The 23,297-nt window shown below is 60.4% G+C and overlaps 1 protein-coding gene across 5 annotated transcripts in view; it reads right to left on the bottom strand.

Moving 5' to 3' along the window:
• The window catches only part of INPP5A (inositol polyphosphate-5-phosphatase A), a 174,425-nt gene that overhangs the window by 109,799 nt on the left and 41,329 nt on the right, over window positions 1-23,297 (bottom strand). For 4 of the 5 annotated variants that reach the window (XM_058698206.1, XM_058698207.1, XM_058698208.1 and 1 more), the window contains exons 2-3: window positions 21,706-21,747; window positions 334-434 (exon numbers count right to left, since the gene is read on the bottom strand). In XM_058698206.1, the coding sequence (XP_058554189.1) occupies window positions 334-434; window positions 21,706-21,747 (143 nt within the window). The remainder of the gene's footprint in view (window positions 1-333; window positions 435-21,705; window positions 21,748-23,297) is intronic. The other variant, XM_058698209.1, reaches the window with a different exon arrangement.

Below are 23,297 nucleotides of genomic sequence, written 5' to 3'. Positions count from 1 at the left end.
GAACCACACTGTTACCCTGTGGTCCCCCCCGGGAGGCACACTGTCACCCTGTGGTCCCACACCCAGGGGCCACACTGTCACCCTGTAGTCCCCCCCCGGGAGCCACACTGTCACCCTGTGGTCCCGCCCCCAGGGCCACACTGTCACCCTGTGCTCCCGACCAGGAGGCATATGGTCACACACTTGGGACAGGACTTCTCTCTTTGGAACACCAGCCCACCCAAGGAGCCTCACAAAGGTGGGGGCATGACCTGGGTTTCCAGAGACAGCCCCCTAGTGGCACCTCGCCCCAGGAGGGGGCAGCAGGGCGTGGCACACACCGCCAGGACTTACTTGACGAACTTGTCCACGTGTGACATGGAGGTCTCGTAGTTCTTCCCTCCAAACTCCTGGCAGTGCAGGGCCATGAAGTGCGGCTTGTGCGTGTGCACGACCTGTGAAGGGAAGCGCAGGACAGGCCGTTAGTGGCTCCGTGGGTCCGTGCGGCCACCCTACGAGGAAGGTGGCTGCCGGGACCAAAGGCCCCACGTGCACGACCACGGCTTTGAACAGTCTCTAGGAGTCAAACCACCTTTGTGCAGCACTCATTTCAGCTTCCCACGTCTTCCCGATCCTCAGACACGATTCGGAATTTCTTAGAACCTTCCCCAATCACTGAGAGGAATTCCCCCAGCTGTAAAAAGTCAAATGTGTCAACTGCGGAGCATCCAAGTCCCACAAAAACAAACGAACCAGTTAGCGTCTCACTGCAGACACCTGGCTGTGTCCTCCACAGAGGATATGAGCCCAGCCAGCCCCACACGCTGTCGTGGGCACACGTGCCAGCACGGGGACACGCACACACCCCAAACCTGCCCGGGAGTGAGCAAAGCTGACTGCGCTCAGCGGGGGCCCAGGCTGCCTTGCACACAACGTGCACACGACTGCCTGACGACCCGACACGGCAGGTGCCCAGCACCCGTGTCACCGCAGTGACAGCTGCGGCACACGGTGGTCAGCAGCAGAGGTGGTGTGGCCACGGTGCCGCTGCCCCACTACAGCCGGGGGGGTCCCGGCACTGTCCCCAGGGCTGCTGCAAGCCGCGAACCCTCCCCACGCTTTTGTTCCTCAATGCTACGGGAAAGTACCCCCAGTGACACGGATTGATGGCCGCAGAGACGCTCTCAGCAGTGTGGTCGCTGTCCAGAGGCTGTCCAGCCATCCCACACCCCCACCCAGCACAGGGGTCCTGACAACCACCTCAGTCACAGCTTGGACCCTGATCTCGCCCCCTGCAGTAAACCGCACCAGGCATCTGGGCATGACCACAGGTGGCTGAGCCTGTGTTGACCGGCACACGCTCGTGGAAAGGACAGGACACTCACTGGCCCCGCTCCCTTAGGGCACAGGGGACAGCACATCACCGTTGAGCTGATGAGGCATCCAGGCCACGACAGCTGGGGGCTGCGGCAGGGGCTCGTGGGACCAGAGGGTCGAGGGCAACAGGGCAGAGTGCAGGGGGCGTGTCCCCACGTCCTCAGCTGCCCGTCACGCTAACTGCACTTGGCTGTGGTGGCCACGATGCTCTTTCTGGTCCTGCGCTCCTCCCCTCTCCCAGGCACTTGCCAGAAACCCGCATGATGACCTTCCCCATCCCCAAATACACCATCCCAGGGCAGGCCCCCCATTCAGTGCTCTGTCACCTGGAACCCAGCCTCAGGCACCGTTTCCTGCCCATGCCTGGCGGCCAGCGAGCCGTCAGCGGCCTCAGAGGGACGGGCCACTGTGTGCAGCCCCGATGGAAAGGGGCCACTTCTAGGAAGTGCCAGAGGGCTGGCCACGGACAGACAAGCTGGCCACGGAGAGCCAGGCCCGCAGGCCGTGCCCCATGAGACAAGTGACCTGACCACGGCCAGGAAGCGCCCCACGGCCACAGCGGCCCCTCACCGGGTGGCCGGCGTGCACGTGGCCCGCATGGAGATGTGAACACACGATCGGGAACTCGGGATGCGTTCTTAAAAAGGGACACAATTCTGACCAGGAAAAGCACGGACGGCGTGCGCGAAAAGCGTCAGTACCTGACGCCAGCTGTTTGAGCGAGCTGCTCCTTGCGTGCGTGTTGTTCTTGGAGAACCAGGCTACCACAAGCCCACTAGGGCGGCCCATCTGCCATTAAACACAGTCATGGAACACTCCCTCCCCTGACCCCACCCCTCAGTGCTCGGGGCTGGCAGGGACACGGGACGGGCCCTCGGGTGCTGCACACGAGGCCGGTGGCACAGGGAGCCCCGTCCGGAAGGACGCCTCTCACGTGCACCGAACTCAGGGCCGCCCAAGCGACCGGGAAGCCAACCCGCCCCACGGCCCGCTTGCAGCTGCCCCACAGGGCACCTTTCACGGCTTCTCCAGAGGACGGTGTGCCTCACCGAGGAAGAATGACCACGATACCCACCCTGCCTGGCGGGCACCGGCGTAGGCTCCCCTAGGCACTCGGCGGGAAGGGGCAGCCCCGACCTCTTGGCCCCGGGGCCGCCCTGCACGGCGCACTTCCCCTTAGCGGCAGGCTCAAGCATCCTTCCCAAAGGGCCAGCCTGTCCGCACCAGCTGTGCCCGAAGCAACAGAGTTCTCCGTTCTCAGAGCTCTGACTGCGTCTGCCACTGTCCCTCGACACACAGCTCTATGTTTGCCGTGGCGTGCCCGCATGGCGGAAGGCTGGGTCGGGTCCCAGAACGCAGACGGGGGTCTCAGGGCTGGCCTGGACAAAAGGGTCCGACGGGGACCCCGGCAACCCAGCAGAGTGCTCATCCTGGAGACAGCAGCCCCCACCTGGTCCCTATCACCCCGAACCCAAAAGGGGAGATGGCTGGAGGCGCCAGGGGCTCTGGACACGTCCCTCGGTGGGCACTCACTCTGAAAGACACCCTTGGGACGGACTCAAGCAGCAGGCACTTCGGGGGGTGTCGAGTGAGAGCACAGAGGGCGTTCCTCTGGGCCCCGGCCCCTGCCAGTCTGCACCTTTGCCCGCAGCAGCCCCTGCCCTGCCAGCTCGAGCCTCTGTTGCAAGGACATGCCACGGGGTCGTGCCCTCTGAAGATCACAGTTAGCCAAGTCCTTGGCACAGACCCAGGGCTCTGACAAGGAAATGTGCCTTCCCTTCCTTTGAAACCCACAGGCCACCTCCCTCCAGAAGGCCTCACTCGCCAGCTGGGACAGAGGTTTTGAAAGGTGCCCGACACGGGGCAGTCCCCTCCCCAGCGCGGGCTGGACGAAGTGACGACCCAGAGTGGCCGAGGGGTGGGGGCGTGGAAGGCCACTGCCACCGCCCTGGCTGCTCCTCCCCCGGCCCCTCACCCTGGCCTGAGGACGCTCGCTCCCAAGGAGCCAGGCCCGAGTCCCTGCCCCAGAAACCATCTGTCTGTCCATCTGTCCTCCCAACCATCCTCCTGCTCGAGCTGGGCCCTCCTCTCCCTAACCCTGCTGCTCTGGGCAGGGTCTGGCCACTTGACCTGCCTTCCCAGGGAGTCCCCTCTCTGCAGAAGCAGCCACCCTGCAGACGGTCCAGGCCCAGCGCCTCTTCAAGGGGCCAGGGCCTCAAATCCTCAGTCACCTCCTTATGCGGGAAACAGTCACACTGTGGATGCGACGCGTCCAGAGGGCCCAGGTCCTGGTCCCTCTTCCTCACCATTGGGTGCCGCAGCCCCAAAGTCACAAGCGTGAGGGACATACAGGGGATCGGTGCATGGGGTCGGCGACACAGGCCCATGAGCAGAGGCGGGCCTTCCGGCCTCTGTCACCGGACCTCTGAGCCTACCCTGGAGCTCCGCAGCCTGAAGCACGTGGCCGGCCACACCCGCCGTCTCTTGGCCTCCTGTTCTGCCACTTCCTTCAGGGTCCCCGACCCACATAGCCGCCCCTTAGTTTCCCGGGACCACACACCTGTCTCACCTCTCAAGGAGGTGCTGCCGGTCCAGAGCCCTGCCCCGTGTCCGGTCCCATGCCACGTGCCACGCCACGGCCCCGCCCCTTGCCCTGTCCCCAGCCTCAGGGCCTTGCCGCACAGCCCCGCCCATGCCCCGCCCCATGCCCCGCCCCACACCAGGGCCTTGCGGCACGGCCCCGCCCCCACCCTGCCCCCCACCTCAGGGCCCTGCCGCAGGCCCGGCCCCCACCCTGTCCCAGGCCTCAAGGGGCCCACCCCATGCCGGGTCCCGCAGCCACAGCACACACTAGGTGCTGTGGTTCACCTGGATTCAAGTTCCTGAACTGCCCTCAGGCACAACAGCCGCACCCTGACAGCTGCACTTCTAAGGAAGGAAAGACCTACATTCAATACATTTTGTGCAGAAAACAATGATTTTCCAAGTTAAATTTACCATATTTCAAACTAAATTTTAACTGATCATAAGTTTAAAAAAACAGCCAAATAAAGTGAGTGATATTTCTTTATCTCTGCCACGCCGCCGACCTCCACGTGCTCAACGCAGCGACCCGAACGGCACGTTCTGGGCAGGAGCACGAGCGCGCTCTGACCGCAGGCGCCGCTCCACGTCTCTGCAGCCGGCACCCCACTTTCACCGCCAGGAAGGGTGAGACGAGGAGGACCAGGACTGAAGCATCGGCGGGCACTCACCCGCGTGCGGTGGCCCCTCCACGTGGAGAAATGTGTGTCCGGGTCCTGAATGCACACTCAGCTGCCAACGAAAGGTCGCACTAGTCTACCCCAGGGCAGCCTGGACTCCCCCAAAACCCTCGCGTCCAACGGACACACACTTAGAGGCCGAGGGGGGCGCCCGATTGGCAGGTGGGGGGCGGCACCCGGGACACACCCAGCCCCGGACTCAGCCTCCTCACGGGGCACAGGGTGGGCTGGGGAGGCAGGGGCGAAGCGGGCGCCACAGCGGGGCTCATGCACAGACGCCCGCCAGGGTGACCACACACGGAGCAGCGTGGCCCCCCAGGAACCTGGCCCACCTGAGGATGGTCAGGGGTTCTCCGACTCGCCCCGCAGCCACTGCCTGGCTTCACACGGCGGCCCTCACCTCCACCCCAGCAGCTGCCCACGCCTCCAGAGGCAGCTCCTCTTGGAGACGGGCCCCGTGGTGTCACCAAGAAGGCCCCCCACACCCTGCGAGACTCTAGGCCCGCCTGCCCGGGAGGATTCCCTGATACCTGCCCGGCCCCGGACACACAGGCCACACGTTAGGACTGGCCAGGCCCCCAGGTGCTGCCACCAACACAGGTTCTTGCAAATCCCAAAGCTATGCACAGAGAGCGCACACCGTCCCCGCCCTCAGGGGACATCACGCAGAAACGCGGCATAACAGATACAAGGTCACGTGTCATTGGAAAGCTGAGTTATTAAATGACAAGACCTTTACCACGCAAAGTGTCGGGAGACACATAACGGACAGTCACACGGGGAGCCCGGCGTGGATCCACAACACACGCTCCGCTGCCGTGGGCTGCGCCACAGCCGCACACAGGCTCCCTTACACAGACCGGAGACTAATGTGCAGCCACGTTGGCGGAGCTGGCGATGAGAGGCCTCGCCCGGCGCTCAGGTGCACGTGAGCCACCGCAGGACTCAGAGCAGGAGGAGCCTGACGGGCCACCTGGGCCGCAGGGTCGACTCCCGCACAGGAGCCGCCACACCCTCGACAGCACAAACCCGTCTAGGACACGCGGTTACTGCCTAAAATGGACGGAAACAAAATACGTCTGTGTCCGTGGCTTCGTGGGGACACGAAACAACCCACACGTTGGCCACCTTGGACTCCAGACTGCTCCTGGAAGTGGTGACTGCAGACACAAGGGAGCGTCTGCCCTGCCTCTGGTGCACCGGTCACGTCTCTGGAGAAGCGGACACCCCACCAGCAGAGCAGGGACAAATGACAGGGCTGGATCGGTGGCTGGACCACGAGGGCACTTGCTAAGTGGGAGGAGAGGGGCAGACACAGCACGGCCTCAGGGGCTGCACGGATGCGCGGTCCTGGCTCCTGGCGGCCAGCGCCCGGCAGCGTGTCCCACACTTGCAGCCGCTTGGGGGGGCCCAGCACAGGGCCGGGGTTCGGCCCGGAAGGCGGGGCTGAAAGGAGAGAGCACGCAGAAAGGAGGGGACCGCAGGGCGTGTGCCGCGGCAGGACAGACGCATCTGGACGGGACTTGCGGGGAAGAAAGGGGACAGAGAGGAGGAAGGCAGCCTTGGGCAGCTGGTGACGGAGGAGAAAGGAGGGCAGGGGGAATCGGGCTCGCAGACAGAAGAGTGCACATCCTTGGCACAGAGAAGACAGGCTCTCGTGGCTCAGGAGCCCAGACCTGCCTGCACTTTGCTGGGAGGACAGAAGGGGGCGCTGTCGGGCTGAGAATCCACACACCCCTCCCCAAGCCCCTGCAGATGGCTCGGGAGTCCACACTGCAACAGAATTAAAGACACTGAAACCACCATCTCAGAACAGGCAAAACACACAGAGTCGGAACGCAACACTAAACCAGAAATGGACCAGAAAGACAAAGCGAAGGAAATGACATTAACCTCTGGGAAGAAATGGGAAAAAAAAAAAAAAAAAAAAGACAAAAGCCTCACAGAAAAGATGAACCAACGACAAAGCAAACAAGGGAGGGTCTACTGACAAGACAAACCACAAAGGGGAGAGGGAAGGGGGGACGGGGAGAGGGGAGGGCAGAGGCAAGACGGCCACCAGGTCCTGCGGGAGAAAACATCCGATCAGAACTAATCTTTAAAATTATGATCCAAGGAAACTTCCCCTAAATAGAAAGAGACCTGAACTTACAACTCAGAAGGACTTACCGAGCATCTGAAGAAACTGGCCCAGAACAATCCACCCAAGACGTACCCTGGCGGGACCACGAGGTCTCACAGGTGCACACACAGCCCCGCAGGCCTCCAGGACACAGACCCGTTAACCAAATCAAAGGAAACAGACCCACCAGACTGGTCAGAACCAACGCGCAAACCAAGGCGGCGACGGAAGCACCTCTCTGAGAGCCTCAGTGACACAAAGTGTGAGCTGAGGACACACACGCCCACACTAGTGTCCTGCAAGTGTCACAGGCACAGGAACACAGTTTCAACAGACAGAAACGTAGGCAATTCTGGGTCCACCGGCCCTTTTGAGGAATCCGCTGCGGCACGTGCAGGCGAATGATTTCCACGGAGAGGCCACGCCGTCTGCACGGCAACAGCTCCACGGTGCCGGTGTGGACAAGAACGCACACACGCACGGCGCACAGGAGCACACGGGCAAGCACCTGGACGGCACAGCCCTCGCAGAACCATCCAGGCGAAGGCTGCAGCGCTCGCCCGGGGAGCGGTCACTGCTGGGCCTCGGGACTCTCCAGACAGACAGCGCACGGAGTGCACCGAGCGCAGGCAGCCAGTAAGAGAAAGCGCACACCGTCTGATTCCATGTGCACAGAGATCCGGAAAGTGCACGGTGATGGGCAGCGAGGGTGGCTGTGCCGGGCACAGGGACAGCGGGGCGGTCCCAGGCCGCCAGCAACCTCGTGAGCACGCGAGCTTCCCAGGGCACACCAGCCTGCCGCTTCCGACACGCCAATTACATGCCAATTCCAACATGCCAATTCCACCCCCATAACCTGACAGGGAATGTTAATTTCTTCTGCGACAGTGAGAGCCACTGCAGCACACACGGGAGACAAACTACACGGCCACGGCCACGGGGAGCCTCTGAACACAGGCTGGCTGGTCAGCGATGTGATGAAATTATTAGTAATCTTCTCGGGTGTAATGACACGGTCTTTCCGAGACATGTGCTGTGACATTAATGAGTGACACAGCACAGCCTGGGTTTTGCGTCAGATGATGGGGGGGGGGGGGCGGGAGGTGGGACATAACTGAAACCAACCCGGCCGAGAGCTGGAAACGCTGAAGCGAAGCGGCACTGAGGGCCCTCGGACGACTCCCTCCGCTGCATCGTTCACAGTCATCATAATAAAAGGTCTGCCCATCACGTTCATTGGGTAACTCGGGGGGAGCAGGGCCAGAAACCCAAAGAGCGGCTCACCAGCCCACCGCCCAGGGCTCGTGCGCTCCAGCCCCCTGCTCCGAGCTGGGCGGGGGGGGGGGGGGGGGGGGGGGGACGTCCCACTGCGCCCGTGTCAGGGTGACCTTCCCTGGTCTCTTAATGGCGGGCAAGGACACAGGTTCCCCCTCGACGTCCCACCCTGGAACTCAGCTTGAAGACCACTGCTGTCTGCCGGCTCTTGTCGGGGGTGGGGGCAGGTGCCCGCGCTCAGACGCTAAATCCATCCAGTGTGCGGGCAATGGGGTCACTCAGAGGCACACACACACAAACTGAGGACTTTGCTTGAAAACAAATTTAATTATGGCACATGATGAGAAATGCACAGTAGCTCATTAGAAAATGGTAATTTTGGTGACATACTATGGAAATTTTCACTGATAGAAAATATTTCCTTTGTAAGCGAGTGATGCTGTGGGGTGCTTTGTGAGGCAAACGTAAGCCTTCAGTGGTAGAGTCATGAATCGCTGTGGCATGGGAAGTCAGGCTGGACCATTCCAGAAAACGCCCCCCCCCCACCGCCCCATTGTGCACTCTTTTACCAAACCTCACCAAGTGACAGGCATTACTTCTGTTGCAGTGTCCTCCTCACTTGACAAAAAACGCCCATGGTAGTTTCGGACACATCGCGAGAACTGCTGCCCTGGGGACGGACGTGTCTTCAAGGGTCTGAGCCACCGCTGCTCCGCCCGCTCTTCGGGCAGGTGCTAACACCTGGCTCTCTGGGGCAAAGCCCTGACTGGTCGGATGTACCTGTTCCCACGGCCTAAGTGCCCTCCCCGTGGCCCACACTGAGCTGACGTGACGGTGCCGAACACGGGCTTTGGGAGATGCCCGGCGACACTTAACATTCTATCCTCCTACAGACACAAAAATCCTGGATCCCGTTAGTAAAATGTAGCAAAATAACTCAGAAGTGGCGAGTGTGGGGCCTCTGTTATCTCTGGTTTCATCACCACTTACTCCATTACGCGTTTCTAGAACCAGATTTTTAATAATGCATGTAACGGCCAACTTCCGGGTCCTGAGAGTAGTGGGCTCCCCACAGCTTGCCGGGGGTAGGGTGGCAGGGTGGGTGGTGGCATGGGCTCTCCAGGGAGCACACCTGCTTGCTTAGAGTCCTGCTCTGGGCTGCCTGAGCATCCACTTCCCGGAGAGCCTGCCTCTGGGGACAGTCACTGCGAGAGCCAGTGAGGACGCTGGGGTCGGCCCGCAGCACAAGCCGGACACAGAGGAAGCCCCTTAACTGGCGGCGTGAGTCTGATGCTGCTGCACGGCCACCGTGGCCGGTCTCCGTGCCCGACAGAGCTTTGGGCCTTCCCGGCCCAACGGGAAGGAAGTCTGGACCTCAGGTGATCCCGGGCAGGGATTCCTTCAGGGCTGATGGCACAGACACCTTGAGGGTGCACAGGAAAAAACCCCTCACGTCACTTCTGGTTGGAAAGGCATCTCAGTACACAACACAGGGTGCAGGGAGGTGCGTGTAAGCAGCCGTAGGCCCCCACCAGACCTGAGCCTTCACACAGCCGGTCACATCCTGCCGGACGGGGACACTGGCATACCTTCACCTGGGACGGCACACAAGTCTCTGCCCGAAGCGCGTATTCACTTGACCAAAATTTGCCACACATAAAAAAAAAAAAAAGAAAACTTATGATAAAAATACATGGGTTCTTTCATCAGAAGGATCAAGAAAAACATTTTAGAAAAGAGTGAATGAGAAATGTGGGCAACTGGGGCGCCTGGGTGGTTCGGTTGAGCGTCCGACTCTTGTTTTTGGCTCAGGTCATGATCCCAGGGTCATGGGCTCAAGGCTGTGTCTGGTTCTGCACTGAGTATGGAGCCTGATTTTCTCTTTCCCTCTATCTGCCCCTCCCCCACTCACATAGGCATGCACTTGAAGGAAGGAAGGAAGGAAGGAAGGAAGGAAGGAAGGAAGGAAAGGAAGGAAAGGAAGGAAGGAAGGAAGGAAGGAAGGAAGGAAGGAAGGGAAGGAAGGAAGGAAGGAAGGAAGGAAGGAAGGAAGGAAGGAAAGGAAGGAAGGAAGGAAGGAAGGAAGGAAGGAAGGAAGGAAGGAAGGAAGGAAAGGAAAGGAAGGAAGGAAGGAAGGAAGGAAGGAAGGAAGGAAGGAAAGGAAGGGAGGGAGGGAGGGAGGGAAAGAAGGAAGGGAAGGAAGGAAGGGAGGGAAGGAAGGGAGGGAAGGAAGGAAGGAAGGAAGGAAGGAAGGAAGGAAGGAAAGGAAGGAAGGAAGGAAGGAAGGAAGGAAGGAAGGAAGGGAAGGAAGGAAAGGAAGGAAGGAAGGAACGAAGGAAGGAAGGAAGGGAAGGAAGGAAAGGAAGGAAGGAAGGAAGGAAAGGAAGGAAGGAAGGAAGGAAGGGAGGGAAGGAAGGAAGGGAAGGAAGGAAGGGAGGGAAGGAAGGGAGGGAGGGAGGGAAGGAAGGAAGGGAAGGAAGGAAGGGAGGGAAGGAAGGGAGGGAAGGAAGGGAGGGAAGGAAGGGAGGGAAGGAAGGAAGGAAGGAAGGGAAGGGAAGGGAAGGAAGGAAGGAAGGAAGGAAGGAAGGAAGGAAGGAAGGAAAGGAAGGAAGGAAAGGAAGGAAAGGAAGGAAGGAAGGAAGGAAGGAAGGAAGGAAGGAAGGGAAGGAAGGAAAGGAAGGAAGGAAGGAAGGAAGGAAGGAAGGAAGGAAGGGAAGGAAGGAAGGGAAGGAAGGAAAGGAAGGAAGGAAGGAAGGAAAGGAAGGAAGGAAGGAAGGAAGGAAGGAAGGAAGGGAAGGAAGGAAGGGAAGGAAGGAAGGAAGGGAGGGAAGGAAGGAAGGGAAGGAAGGAAGGAAAGGAAGGAAGGGAAGGAAGGAAGGAAGGAAGGAAGGAAGGAAGGAAGGAAGGAAAGAAAGAAGGAAGGAAGGAAGGAAGGAAGGAAGGAAGGAAAGAAAGAAGGAAGGAAGGAAGGAAGGAAGGAAGGAAGGAAGGAAGGAAGGAAAGGAAAGGAAAGGAAAGGAAGGGAAGGAAGGAAGGAAGGGAAGGAAGGAAGGAAGGAAGGAAGGGAAGGAAGGGAAGGAAGGAAAGGAAGGAAGGAACGAAGGAAGGAAGGGAGAGAGAGAGAGAAAGAGAGAGGGAAGGAAAGAAAGAAACGTGGGCAAAAATATGCCTAAGGAATTACACGAACACACACATGATTGTGCACACGTGGTTGCACAAACAAGTGTGCACATGTGCTCCCGCACACACACACGCTCACACATGTACATTCACACACACATGCTCACGCACACATGCACGTTCACACACATGCTCCCACACGCACGTTCACACACACACATGCTCCCCGCACACGCACGTTCACACACGCACATGCTCACACATGCACGTTCACGCACACACATACTCCTGCACACACGCACGTTCACACACACACGCTCCCGCACACATGCACATGCTCACACGCAGCAGCCGCCGGCCCTCCAGACGCTGTGCAGGTGGCCCGGCCAGAAGGCAGGGGCCCAGGGCACCAGCAAGGCAGCCCCGCCCCACCCCCACCCCCTGGCGGCCAGGAGTCAGCGCTAAAAATAGCAGCAGCCGCGCCGGGTTAGGCTTTCTCGGAGAGGAGCATCTGAGTGACCTAAAAAGGAATTACATCCTGCACACAGGCCAGTGGAAGCCTGATGGCCAAGATAAGGGGCAGAAAGGGGACAAAAGAATTCCCGGAGGGAAAAGTGACCGCTATTTGCCAGGTCTGCCTGGAGACGCGCTCACCTCGAAGCCCCCCCTCCCCCCCCCCCCCCACTCCCCGGGGCTGTGCCGGGAGGGGGCGGAGGCCAGGGGCCCGCCCCCAGCTGCCCGCCGCCCTGCCTGGCCGCCCTCCCGGAGTCCACGTGGGGGCCGGGCCACCAGCAGGCATTTCGTCCCGCACGCGGCCCGCAGACCGCCGCAAGCTCCCAAGGCCTCGCCAGCGGGCTGCGCCGCCATCGGCCGATGAGCGAGGGGCCTTCGCGGCCCTGCGTGAGGCCGGACCCCGGCTCCCCGTCCAGGATGGGTCTGGCCCGGCTGCCGTCCCAAGGCACGGCGCGAGAGTCTCCTCCGGGCGCCCCGACCCTGCCCGGCCCACAGGTGACGGCAAACGCTGAAGCCGCCGCTCTCGGAGGCCGTCAGCGCGGGAACCTGCTCCTGCTACAGCCCAGAAACACACAGCGCCGTTCAATTTTAATAATACCCGTCGCTTTGGGACATGAAAGCTCCACTCGAACCGCCTGCTTTTCACTTAAGAAGCACTCTGCCCCGACTTGGGGTGGGGGTGGGGGTGGGGGTCGGGGGAGGGAACAGAATCAAACCAAGTCCTTGGCAGATGCGGCGAGGCCTCCAGACCGCTTCCCACACACTCGCCTGGCCTCACCCTGAGCACAGGGGTCAGTGGTGGCCACGGTCCCACGGTCACGGCACGAGACCCCTGGGCACCCCATCTGGAGACCTCCTTCCCAAGGCCCACCCACCACGGAAACTGCCACGAGGCCCCTCCTTTCAGCCATTTCCAGCCGGCGAGGGACTGTGGTCACGGGGTCCGAGAGGGTCCCTGGGGGCCATACCGGGCTCTGGCCCTTCCCTCAGCCGCCCTCCCGTCCCTCCTGCCCCGTCCCCCCACCCGATGATCATCTCTCCCCAGCCCGGCCCCTCCCAACCTCCCCAGTCCCCCTAGGGCAGATGGTCTGTCCTGAACTCCAAGTCCACACCCTCCAGAGGCCTGGCCGGCAGGACCACCCTGTGCCCACCCCAGGAGCCGGCAGGTTCTCCTGTCTCCTCTCCGGTCTGGGCCCTAAGGACTCCTCGGGACAGTCGCTCACCAGCGCTGCTGGGAACCCTGGATCCCAGAGCCAGGCAACCAAGGACTCCCCTCTCTTACCAGGTTTGCGGGCCTCACCCCTGCCCACTGGCCCAGCCAACCTCTCCTTCCTCACGTACCCCCACAGCAGGCGGCTGGCCCTTGACCCGGAGGGCCCGAGTCCCTCCTCCTTCCCCTGCCTGCTGCCAGAAAGCCACACCCAGACCCCTTCCGACAGCTGCCCTGCCTCTTGGACTCCGGCCACCCATCCCTCGAACCGCTGCCCCTTGCCCTGGCGGGACCCCTCGCCCCAGGCCTCCCCGCTGAGTGGCCGGCTCCGCCTTCGGCACTGCAGAGGCTGGGACTCCCATCCTGCAGCTGGGTCCCTTTGGCACATCTCCTGACCCCTTCATGCCTCAGCTTTCTCACCTGTAGAGTGGGGCCAAGCGCAGCTGTGATTTGGGGAACAAGGGCCCAGCCCGGCCAGCAGCGAACACCTACCACTCAGCAGCCACCGCCGAGTCTGCGCCATCGATCCCTAGAGACCGAAGGAAGCAACTGAAGGAACAGATCACCTGGGATCCCACGGCTAACTGCCGTCTGCACATGTGCACGTCTGTGCCGAGCGGGACACGGTAAACCACGTCCCAGGTCACTCTGTCAGGGCCACCACAGCTGTGCTATGGAAACCGACGGCGCCAGACCACCTCCGGTGGCCCTGAGGTGAGCGGCGGGGCCTGGTGGTGCTGGGATGGGCCTCCGCGGCTGTGAGTGAGGGTCTGCGCTCCCCGGCCCACCTAGGAGGGGAGTGGGCACCGGGGTCAGGGGCAGAGCCACTTGGAGGCTCTCACATCCGTGGGCGCCAGAGGCTGGATGGGTCCTCTGTCACTGTCAGCCGCAGAACTGATGCGCGGCTCTGGTGGGCGGGGAGACGGGACAGCCCGCCGCAGTGGTGTGCAAAAGGCACCTGGGCACGTGGCGATGTGCTGCGGACAGAAGCCACGCGGGAGGCGGCGCGAAGGGACAGAGGGCGTCCCGCCAACTGTGCTGGTTACGTGTTAGTGTCGGGACACGCTGGGTTAAATGAAACGTTATTAGACGTGATTTCACCTATTTTTCCTGTTTGAACACGGCTCCTAGAAAGTGGGATTTTGCACGTAACTCTCAGGACCTTTCTGTTGGGCAGCACAGGGCTCAATCCTACGAGATAGATTTTGGCCACTTTTCTATTGTAGTTTTACAAGTTCTCCTTCATTTGTAAGAGCTCTTTACAGAATTTTTAAAAACTGCGGTTTTATTGAGTCACATCCATCAGTCTTTTCCTCAGTGGTCCTTCAACCATTTGGAGCTTAGAGAAGCCAGCCCCGTGCACCCAGAGAGAAGACGACAGTAAGCCGCGGAGCACACGGCTCGGCGTGCTGTGGCCCAGCAGTTCACGGCAGCCTGGCGGCCAGGACGGCACCATGGGCCAGGCCGTGTTCACAGCACCCCAGCAGTAATAACTCTGTTCTCCTTACAAGACCCCCAGGTGCAGGGACATAGACCCCCAGGTGCGGGGACATAGACCCCCAGGTGCGGGGACAAAACCCCAGGTGCAAGGACACCCAGGTGCAGGGACACGACCCCAGGTGTGGGGACAAGACCCCAGGTGCGGGGACACGACCCCCAGGTGCAGGAACATCGACCCCCAGGTGCAAGGACACGACCCCCAGGTGCGGGGACACAGACCCCTGGATGAGACCCTAGCCCCACGCAGGACTCCCACCGCTCACTAGGACTCAGGGGAGTGCTTCCCTCCCGCTCCCCAGCGGGCAGCTACTGGCTGGGCTTGGCCAGCTCCTACTTATGACAAATTCTAATTCATCAGTGTTTTTCTCTTATGAATTGTGCTTCGGTGTGTCTAAGAAATCTTTGCCTCATTCAAGGTCACAGAGATGTTCTCCTAAGTTTTCTTCTAGGACTTTTATAATTTGGGGTTTCATACTCAGGTCCACAGCTGACTTTAACCTGCTTGCGGTGCGACGTATAGAAAACGTGCTGCTTTCTGCGTGTGGACGGACGAAGGCCCACTTTCCCAGCACCGTGAGCTCAACGACACCCTTCCTCTGATCAACAGCCGTCAGCCCCGGTCGATCACTTGGCCATATTCCTGGCTCTACTTTGGGATCTCTTTTCTGTTCCGTTGGTCTGTAGCTCTGTCCTTTTGCCAGAGTACTGTCCTGGTGGCTGTAACTTTACAAGAAATCAGGAAATCAGAGTGTGAGTCCCTAAACTTTTGGTATTCTAGTTCCTCTGCTTTTCCACATAAAATCTTAGACCTACTTTGTAGACTTCTACCGAAACACCACCCAGAGGTCTGGAGTGGAACCGCACTGAACGGGGGCTCGGTCAGAGGGGGGTCACCACACTAGCATCACAGAGTCTCCATGACACAAACACATCGTGCCTCCCCGTCCCTTCACGTGGTCTCTGGCGTCCTTCGTACACGGCTCACAGGCCTCTACGCGCAGGTGTTGACGCCGGTACGTTTACGTCAGGCCCCTCCTCTGTCAGCGCCACTTAAGGCTCCAACCACTCGTGGCCAAGGGGACAAAGATGTCTCCGCAGAGTCCTGGCACACTGCCAGCAAATGCGCTTACGCTAGTAAGGTTCCTGTGGACCCTCTGTGAGCCTGTGAACCGCAGTCGTATCTTCACCCACACGGGGACTTTCAGTTCCCTCTCTCAGATCGGCCCGGCCAGGACCCTCGGGACCACACTGAACAGGGGAGGTGACGCCAGGCGTCCCTGCCCCGCCATCGGGCATGAGGTCAGCTGTGGGCTCTAAAGACGCCTTCACGGGCTGAAAGGTTCCCTCAGTCCTTAGTTTGCTGACAGTTTGCATGAGACGTGGTTACAGAATTTTGCCAAATGCTTTCTCTGCACATATTGAGATGATCGCATGGCTTTTCTTCTTTAATCTGTTGACATGGTAAACTTTATCGATTTCTGACTCTGTTCCTTGGTGACGACACATTAACTTTGTCATCCGCTGTGCCTGCGTGTGTGTACCCATGTGACACGCTGTTACATGCTGCTTTACATATTCGGTGCTAAAGTTTTAGATTTTGCATTTATTTCAAGGGAGACATCGGCACATGTACCTTTGTCATGTAAAGCCTCTGCCTGCCTTGGTGCTCTGGTGACACTTGTGTCACGGGAGTGAGGAAGCATCGCCCGAGCCCCAATATCTCTGCAAGTTTCTGCAGAGTTGTCACTGCGTCTTGCTTCAGTGTTTGACAGAATTCACCACTGAAACCACGCGGGCCTGGGGTTTTTTGTCCCAAAGTGGTGGGCAAAGTTTAATTTAACAGATAGAGGACCACTGAGTTCACGTACTTCTTGACTGTGAGCTTTGAAGCTTTGTTTTTCCAAAAACAGGCAACTCTCACATAAATCTTTGAATTTATTAGCATGAAGTTGCTCACTGATATTCCCTTATCTTTCTAATGCCTGCAGGGTTGTGAGTGACGATGCCCCATGTCAGATCTCTGAAATTGGTGATTTTTATCTTCCACCTTCAGAAATGAGATAGAGAAAGGCAACTTAAACCCAAAATAATCAAAAGAAAGCAAAACATAAAAAGCAAAAAATCAACAAATGAGGAAAAGAGGAAAACAACAGACGCGACCCGTAAAACCCAAGGCAGGTTCCCCGAGACGGTAAAGCTGCTAATGCTCCAGCTCCAAACGCCTGCTTTCTCCTCACCACGGGTCCCACTTGCCCGCATCCTTGCCTGTCTGGTCATCTCTGGTCGGCTGTCAGCAATGACCGCACCCTCCACCTTGCCGGGGCCCGCCTGGACGCCCCCTCCGGTGGCGGGGGGGCAGCCGCAGGGCTGACCCTCCGTGGTCACTGTCCGGCCTGTGGGCTGGGCCTGGAAACCACAGTTTCGTGTCTCTTTTCCGGTTTCGGAGGGTAAGTTTGGTGCCCGCTCCTGCAGGTTACCTGGAGGCAGGACTGCTCCGCGCATCCATCTTAGAATCATTCTCCGGAAAACGTGTGAAAGACGCTGACACGGCCAACAGATTCGCAAGTCCAGAGTCCGGCTGAGCGCCCCATCTGGGCCACCTTGACCTTACCGATCACTGAGCTGTTTTACAATTCTGTCAATTCTAAATCCTGATAACAATGCAAATGACTCTTGACCACAGGAACGAGATGTCTGGTGGAAAGAACTGATTACTGGCCTGTTTTCCGTCTCTTAGGCAAATAAACTCACTCAGCTGCTAGAAGAATCTGGGTTTGCTCTGGGGAGTCTTGCTTGAAGCAGGTCTCACTTCTCATCTTACTTCTCTCGCTAATAAATAATACTTATTACTGCAATTTAAAACATCTTCAACACTTGTTCAATTTACATTCGTATGAGAGACATTATATCTGTGTTACAGTTTATCTACACCATTACAATAAACTCGAAACAACCTAGGAATCCATCAACAGAACGGTGACTCTAAAAAGGCTGGTGTGTCCAGTTAACGAAATCCTCTGAAGCCATTAAAACAGGGAGCGTACGTTGACTTACACAGAAAGATCTCCTGTCTCAGCTGTAACAACACATGTGCCTGCAACCTGCTAAGGAGGTCGCCCTCTCCTCCGGGCACACAGCTGGTGAGACACGCGTCAGGGTGTGTGCATCAAGCCGGAGGCAGAACGGGCTGGGGGTATTTATTCACACTTTCTGCTTTGTGCAATTTCCCCAGACTGTTATTCAAGAAAGAACTGTTGAGCACACACCCCACGTGCCCGACACACTCCCAGTGCTCAGGACAAGCATGAGCGGGATGGCAAAGAGCCTACGTGCAAGCACACTACCATCATACAGGGGAGAAAAGTTAAAACCGACTTCCCGGCAGCCTTGCCCGCAGTTCGGAGGGTCAGGGGTAGAGCAGGCAGCACGTCTGGGCCCGGCCTCCTCAAGAGCTTTCCTGAGAACCCCACCAACAGGGGCCTGCACCCCCGGCCCCAGAGAGGCCATGTCCTTCCCAGCACCATCCCTGGACCACCCATGGGGCTTTCCGGCTGTCTCTCCAGTGTGACAGCCGCTCCCAAGAGCGTGGCCCCCTAGCACCTGGCCCGCTGGCTGGCCCTCCCACCCTGTGGCCCCTCTCTCTCCTTAAGGGGGCAGTAATGTCATCGTGGGCCTGCCGCATGACCTCATCAACCCTATTCCCCTCGCAAAGGCCCCACCTCAAACACTATCCTCGGGGCAGGACCTTGGCGGGGCACAAAGATCCAGGCCATGACGTGCAGCCCGCATTTCCAGGGGGACAGATCACTATGCACCCAACGGACACAGACTGCAAGTTCAAGTTCAGATGAATCCACAAAGCACAGCAAGAGTAAGGGGAGGCCAAGAGAGTGACCAGGAGGGGCCTCTCGGGGGAAGTGGCAGGGGGTGACAAGGACAAGAACTGGGAAAGTGGGGGCAGGGGCGAGAGCGGGGGCAGGGGCGTGCATGGGGCGGGAAGGCTCGGACGGCCAACTTAGAGCAAGCACAGAGGCCTGAAACACCCAGCGTGTCTGGAGACAGTGCAGAGAAGGCCACGCATGGACCCTAGGCTCTCACCCAGGGGGACCAGAAGCACAAAAGGTACCCAACCAGAGTTACGGCCTCAGGGAGCACTCTGCCGCTTACAGAGAGCAGAATGGGGACGTGGCCGGGCCCTGGGGGAGGCTCTGGGTGGGCCGTGAAGGGGTCACAAGGCCTGCTGCTGGCATGGAGGTATGGAGGTAGATGAGAGCAGGGACTGGCCCCTGTACTTAGAGCCCGTGCCCCCCAACAAGGGGGAGACTGGTGTCACCGGCCACAGGACCAAGAGTCTGATGCTCAGGGAGACAGGACAGGGAGGGGCGTGGGGAGGCCAGCAGGAGTGACACCAGGCTGTGCACCTTCTGGAAGACTGACCACTTCTCTGGTGCCAAGGCCACACTCAGGACCAAATATGTAAAAATCCTGGATGCCAAAAGCATCAGAGGCCCATCAAAACTAAGGATGAAAACGCCAGCAATATTTCTCTTGTTCCCTGCTTTTTTATGGTGACAAGTGTTACAGAAAAAGGAAAATTAATCCAAGGGTTCTAAAAGGCACAGATGTCATATTCAGTTATGTTTACAAAAGCAGCTTATCAAAGGCTCCTTTGAAAAATAAAATAACTGTATAACAGAAACTCCAGGATTAAACACTTTTGAAAAAGGCAGGGACCCAGAGGCCCCCGGGGCCTCAAGGCGCCTCGTCCCTGAGTGCTGGCCCAGCGCACTGGCCTGGGCTCCGGCGGGACCCACTCCCTCTGCACTCGGGCCAGCTGGCTGAGCACCTCACTGCCCAGGTCAGCCCAAAATGTGTTGGGGGGCTCCCGTTTAATTCTTATAAGAACCGTCACTGAGGGTCGCCTGGGTGGCTCGGTCGGTTACGCATCGACTTCAGCTCAGGTCATGGCCTCGCGGTCTGTGGGTTCGAGCCCCACGTCAGACTCTGTGCTGACAGCTCAGAGCCTGGAGCCTGCTTGGGATTCTGTGTCTCCCTCTCTCTCTGCCCCTCCCCTGCATGCACTCTCATACTAAGATGAATAGACGCTAAAAAAAAAAGTGTTTTTTCAAATAAGAAAGAAAGGAACCGTCACTGGAATCTCTTCCTTCTGAGGAGACCTCTGCACACAAGCCGGGAAGAATGGCACCTCCACGTGCACACCGTGGCTCTCGATCCCCTTTCTGTGAATAAAGGCTCAGCAGTCTGGACACCAGATGCTCTGGCAACAGGCTGCCTGCCCCTCTGGGTTCTGGGTTCCGGGTCCCCAGTTCCGGAAACAGCCCAATGTGGCTGTGTGCAGCGAGGAGGCTCAGAGTGGGGAAACACCTGTTGGTCTGCGGTTTTCCAGGGGTCAGAGTTCACAGGAGGGGCAGCTGCCCGGCCCCAAACTCCCTCTCAGACCACTGGTCCCTGGCTGCCACAGCAGTGGTGACCGGTGGCCCCATCACCAGCAGAGTAAGAAGGGCAAAGTTTGCATTGGAGTCCAGTTTGGGGCCTGTCGGGTAGCGTCTTGCCTCCCAGGGGCCTCTCTGCGCGCCGGGAGCCAGGACGGCAGCTCGCTGGCCTTCCAGGACGTGCGCCTCCCCGATCTCACGCTCTATACTCCTCCCGCCCCCCACCCGGGGCCCACCTCTGAGAAACGGGAGGCCAAAATGGACACAGACCCAGGGAGCCAGGGAGCCGCAGGAGGACGCCACAGGCAGCAGGGGCCCTGGGGCCTGTCCAGCCCCCGAGAGGCCAGCGCTTGGCCAGGAAGGGCCCGCGCTTCACCTGCTCGGCTGGTGTCCGGAGCAGACACTGGCAACAGCTGGGCCAGGGCTGGGCCTGGGCCGGAGGTCCCTGGGCAGGGCAGAAGGTTAGAGGGGGAGGGCGGAGAGCCCACCAGCCCCACCTCACTGCCAGAGACCCTCGCTGACGGCCTCCCACCTGCCCACCCCACGGGCTGCTCCTTCCAGAGCTTCCCTGGTGTCCCCGGGGTCTGCCTTCCATCCCTGCCGAGAACCAAGCATGACACGCGGCGGACAATTCGTGCGGGATGGGTGAGGGACCCCGCCTCCAAACACCCCAGAAGGACGCACCTCGCTGGACGGGACAGCAAGGGACGAAAAGGGCTGTCCGAGGCTCTGCCCTCCCATGCCTGCGGCCCCACGATCTGCCACCACCCGCCGCTGCCCCCTGGGCCTCTGGTAGATGGCTCGGCACCAGCAGACCCAATGCGCGACCGCCTTCAACACCCGGAAGGGACGGCGGGAGCCCGGGGCCGGCACCTTGCCCAGGGCAGGCAGGACACAGCCCGTGCCCACGTCCATCGGCTGCTGTGCCCTGCCCCTGCCCCTCAGCACCTCGGATCTCAGCCTTCCGGACCCCAAGGCCAGGAGGAAGGGGGGCCCAGGACCATCCCCAGCATCTCCTACTGTGTCCTGTTCACACGGCACGGCCGCGGGCTCAGCAGAGCTGCAGGAGGGCAGGGGACAGGGGCAGGGGACCGTCCCCCAGCTGCCCCTCCCCCAAAGCCCCACCTGTGCCACCCTCCTCCAAGCTGCCCTCGGAGCTGTGGACCCCTCACACCCTAGCAGGGCCAGTCGCCCACGGCCCTCGCCGAGCTGGACGCCTGGCCACTCAGCTCCTCTCACCCACAAGGTCTCCCCAGGCATCCCGTGCCTCGGAGTGGCCTCTCCAGCGTACTACCTGGGAGGTCCCACGTGTACACGTGCCACGCGCTCAACTCCGCTGCTGCCTGTCATCTGGAAACACCTGAGCTTCCCCTGGCCCCCTGGCCACGCCAGCCACCCATCTGCTCCCGCAGCACGCACCCTGGGAGCACAGCCGTCTGTCCGCCGCTTCCAACCCGCCCCCGAGCATCCGGAACAGAATTCGCGCCGACCACGGGCTCCGCCAATACCTGTTCAACGCTCGGTGCCAGCACCTGGCCCCTCATCCGGCAGTGCCTCCCCCTGAAGCCTCGGCCCCGGGTCCTCCCCACACCCCGGCCCAGACCCCACCGTGGCCTCCCACGTGGCTTTGCCGCCTTTATGCTGCCACCAGAGGACCCTCCTGAAAGGTACCCTAATGTCCCCAGAAGCTCCCAACGCCCCCTCCCCTCCAACCACGCGGAGGGAGAGGAATCGGAACAGGGGCCTCCGCGGAGGCACGTGACGCCCCGCACAGCCAGCCCCAGGACAGCCCCAGCCCGCACCCGACCCGGACACAGCACGGTCTCCACAAAGAGCAGGTACTCACGGCACAAACGGGCCATCTGAGAGGCACGCGGTCACGGCACCTCTTACCTGATAGAACTCCCGCAGCCAGTTCTTCTGCAGGTTTTCTGGCTATAAATTAGGAAGAGAAAAAGAAAACACAGTCAGATCGTCGACACAGCCCCAAAGAGCCACGAGCAGACGCTGGTGTGGTGAACAACACCTCGCGGGCCTCACTGTGGGGCCCGTACTGGGGGGGGGGGGGGGGGGGGGGCTTCCACATGGGGGACCTCCCACCCCCCAGGAGGGGGCCTGGCTCTCAGTCCCCAGGGACCAAACTCGCCAGGCGACAGGCAGGCCCCGCAGTGCCGGGCGTCCACGGCCGACCCTCAGCCCTGCTCTGTCCCCATGGGGGTCACGGGGAGGGACGGTCCACAGCCGGACCAGTGTCTGCCCAGGACGGCACAGCACCCCAGCAGCCCCCACCCGCAGTCAGCGAGCCCCCCAGACTCCGTTGTCTCCCCGGGGGGCAGCAGGGAGGACGCCGTCCCAAAAAAAGAACCCGGGGCGGGTCTGGGCGCCACGAGCACCAGGTGCACGGAAAGGCGCGTCGTGGGCCGTCGGGGACAGCCAGGCCCACCCGGCAGGCCCCCTGCACACCCCCCGCGGCGGATGCAGAGGAGCCGGAGCCCCCAGGTGCTGCGGGAAACAGTCCAGCGGGTCCCTAAAGCGCGAATCAGAGTCTACACGTGATCCAGCAAAACGCAAACAGCCGTCACAGAGAAACGGGCACCGACACCGGGGCACCGGTCAGAGTCGCCAAAAGGTGGACAGGCCCAAATGCCCACGCGCAGATGAACAAATAAGCAAAACACCGCCCATCCACACAAATGATTGCGACTCGGCCTTAAACAGGAAGGAAGCTCGGCCACCCGCTACAGCACAGCGACCCTCAAAAACACGCGCCACGTGAGAGAACCCGGACACAAAAGGGAAGTAACACGTGACTCCACCTTCAGCACGGTCCGCGCAGACAGGAAGCGGACGGTGGCCAGGGGTGGGGGTGGCCGCTGCTGGGCGCGGGTTTCCCCATCACGGGGTGATGGACACGCTGTAACGTGGACCGCGGTGGTGGCCGCACAACTCGGTGAGTCCACGCACTCTCCCACCGCCCGAACCGGCGACACCGCGAGCCCCGGGCTACGTGGCCAGAGCAAGGGGGGCCTCCCGGGACGGGAGCCCGGACACGCGGCCGGGCCCCAGCAGTCCTGCGGGCCCCCAGTCCCGGCACGGACGAAAGAGCCGCGGGCAGGCCGTCCACTGACGGGACGACGCGGCCACCTTCCAGCGCAAGTGCTCCCGGGCGCGGAGGAGGAGACCACGCGGCTGCACGACCCGAGGACCGGATCGTGGCCAGGACGCAGCTCCCGATGCCGCTCCTGAGGACAGAACACCAGCGTGCAGAGCGCAGCGTGCGAGCCAAGGGCCACCCTTCGGTTTCTTCACTTCTGATGCGCTCACGGTCACCACACGTCACTTCGTATTCGAGGGGTTTTTGAGTTTGCTTATTTACTTTGAGAGAGAGAGCAGGAGGGGCAGAGGAAGAGTCCCACGCAGGCTCTGTTTCGTCAGCACGGAGCCTGACGCAGGGCTCGATCTCACGGTTCGCGAGTTTGTGACCC

Source organism: Neofelis nebulosa, chromosome 13 (assembly GCF_028018385.1).
Source record: "Neofelis nebulosa isolate mNeoNeb1 chromosome 13, mNeoNeb1.pri, whole genome shotgun sequence".
NCBI classification, from domain to species: Eukaryota; Metazoa; Chordata; class Mammalia; order Carnivora; family Felidae; genus Neofelis; species Neofelis nebulosa.
Note: the sequence above shows the minus strand (reverse complement) of the source record. Positions and strands in the feature narration are given on the sequence as shown.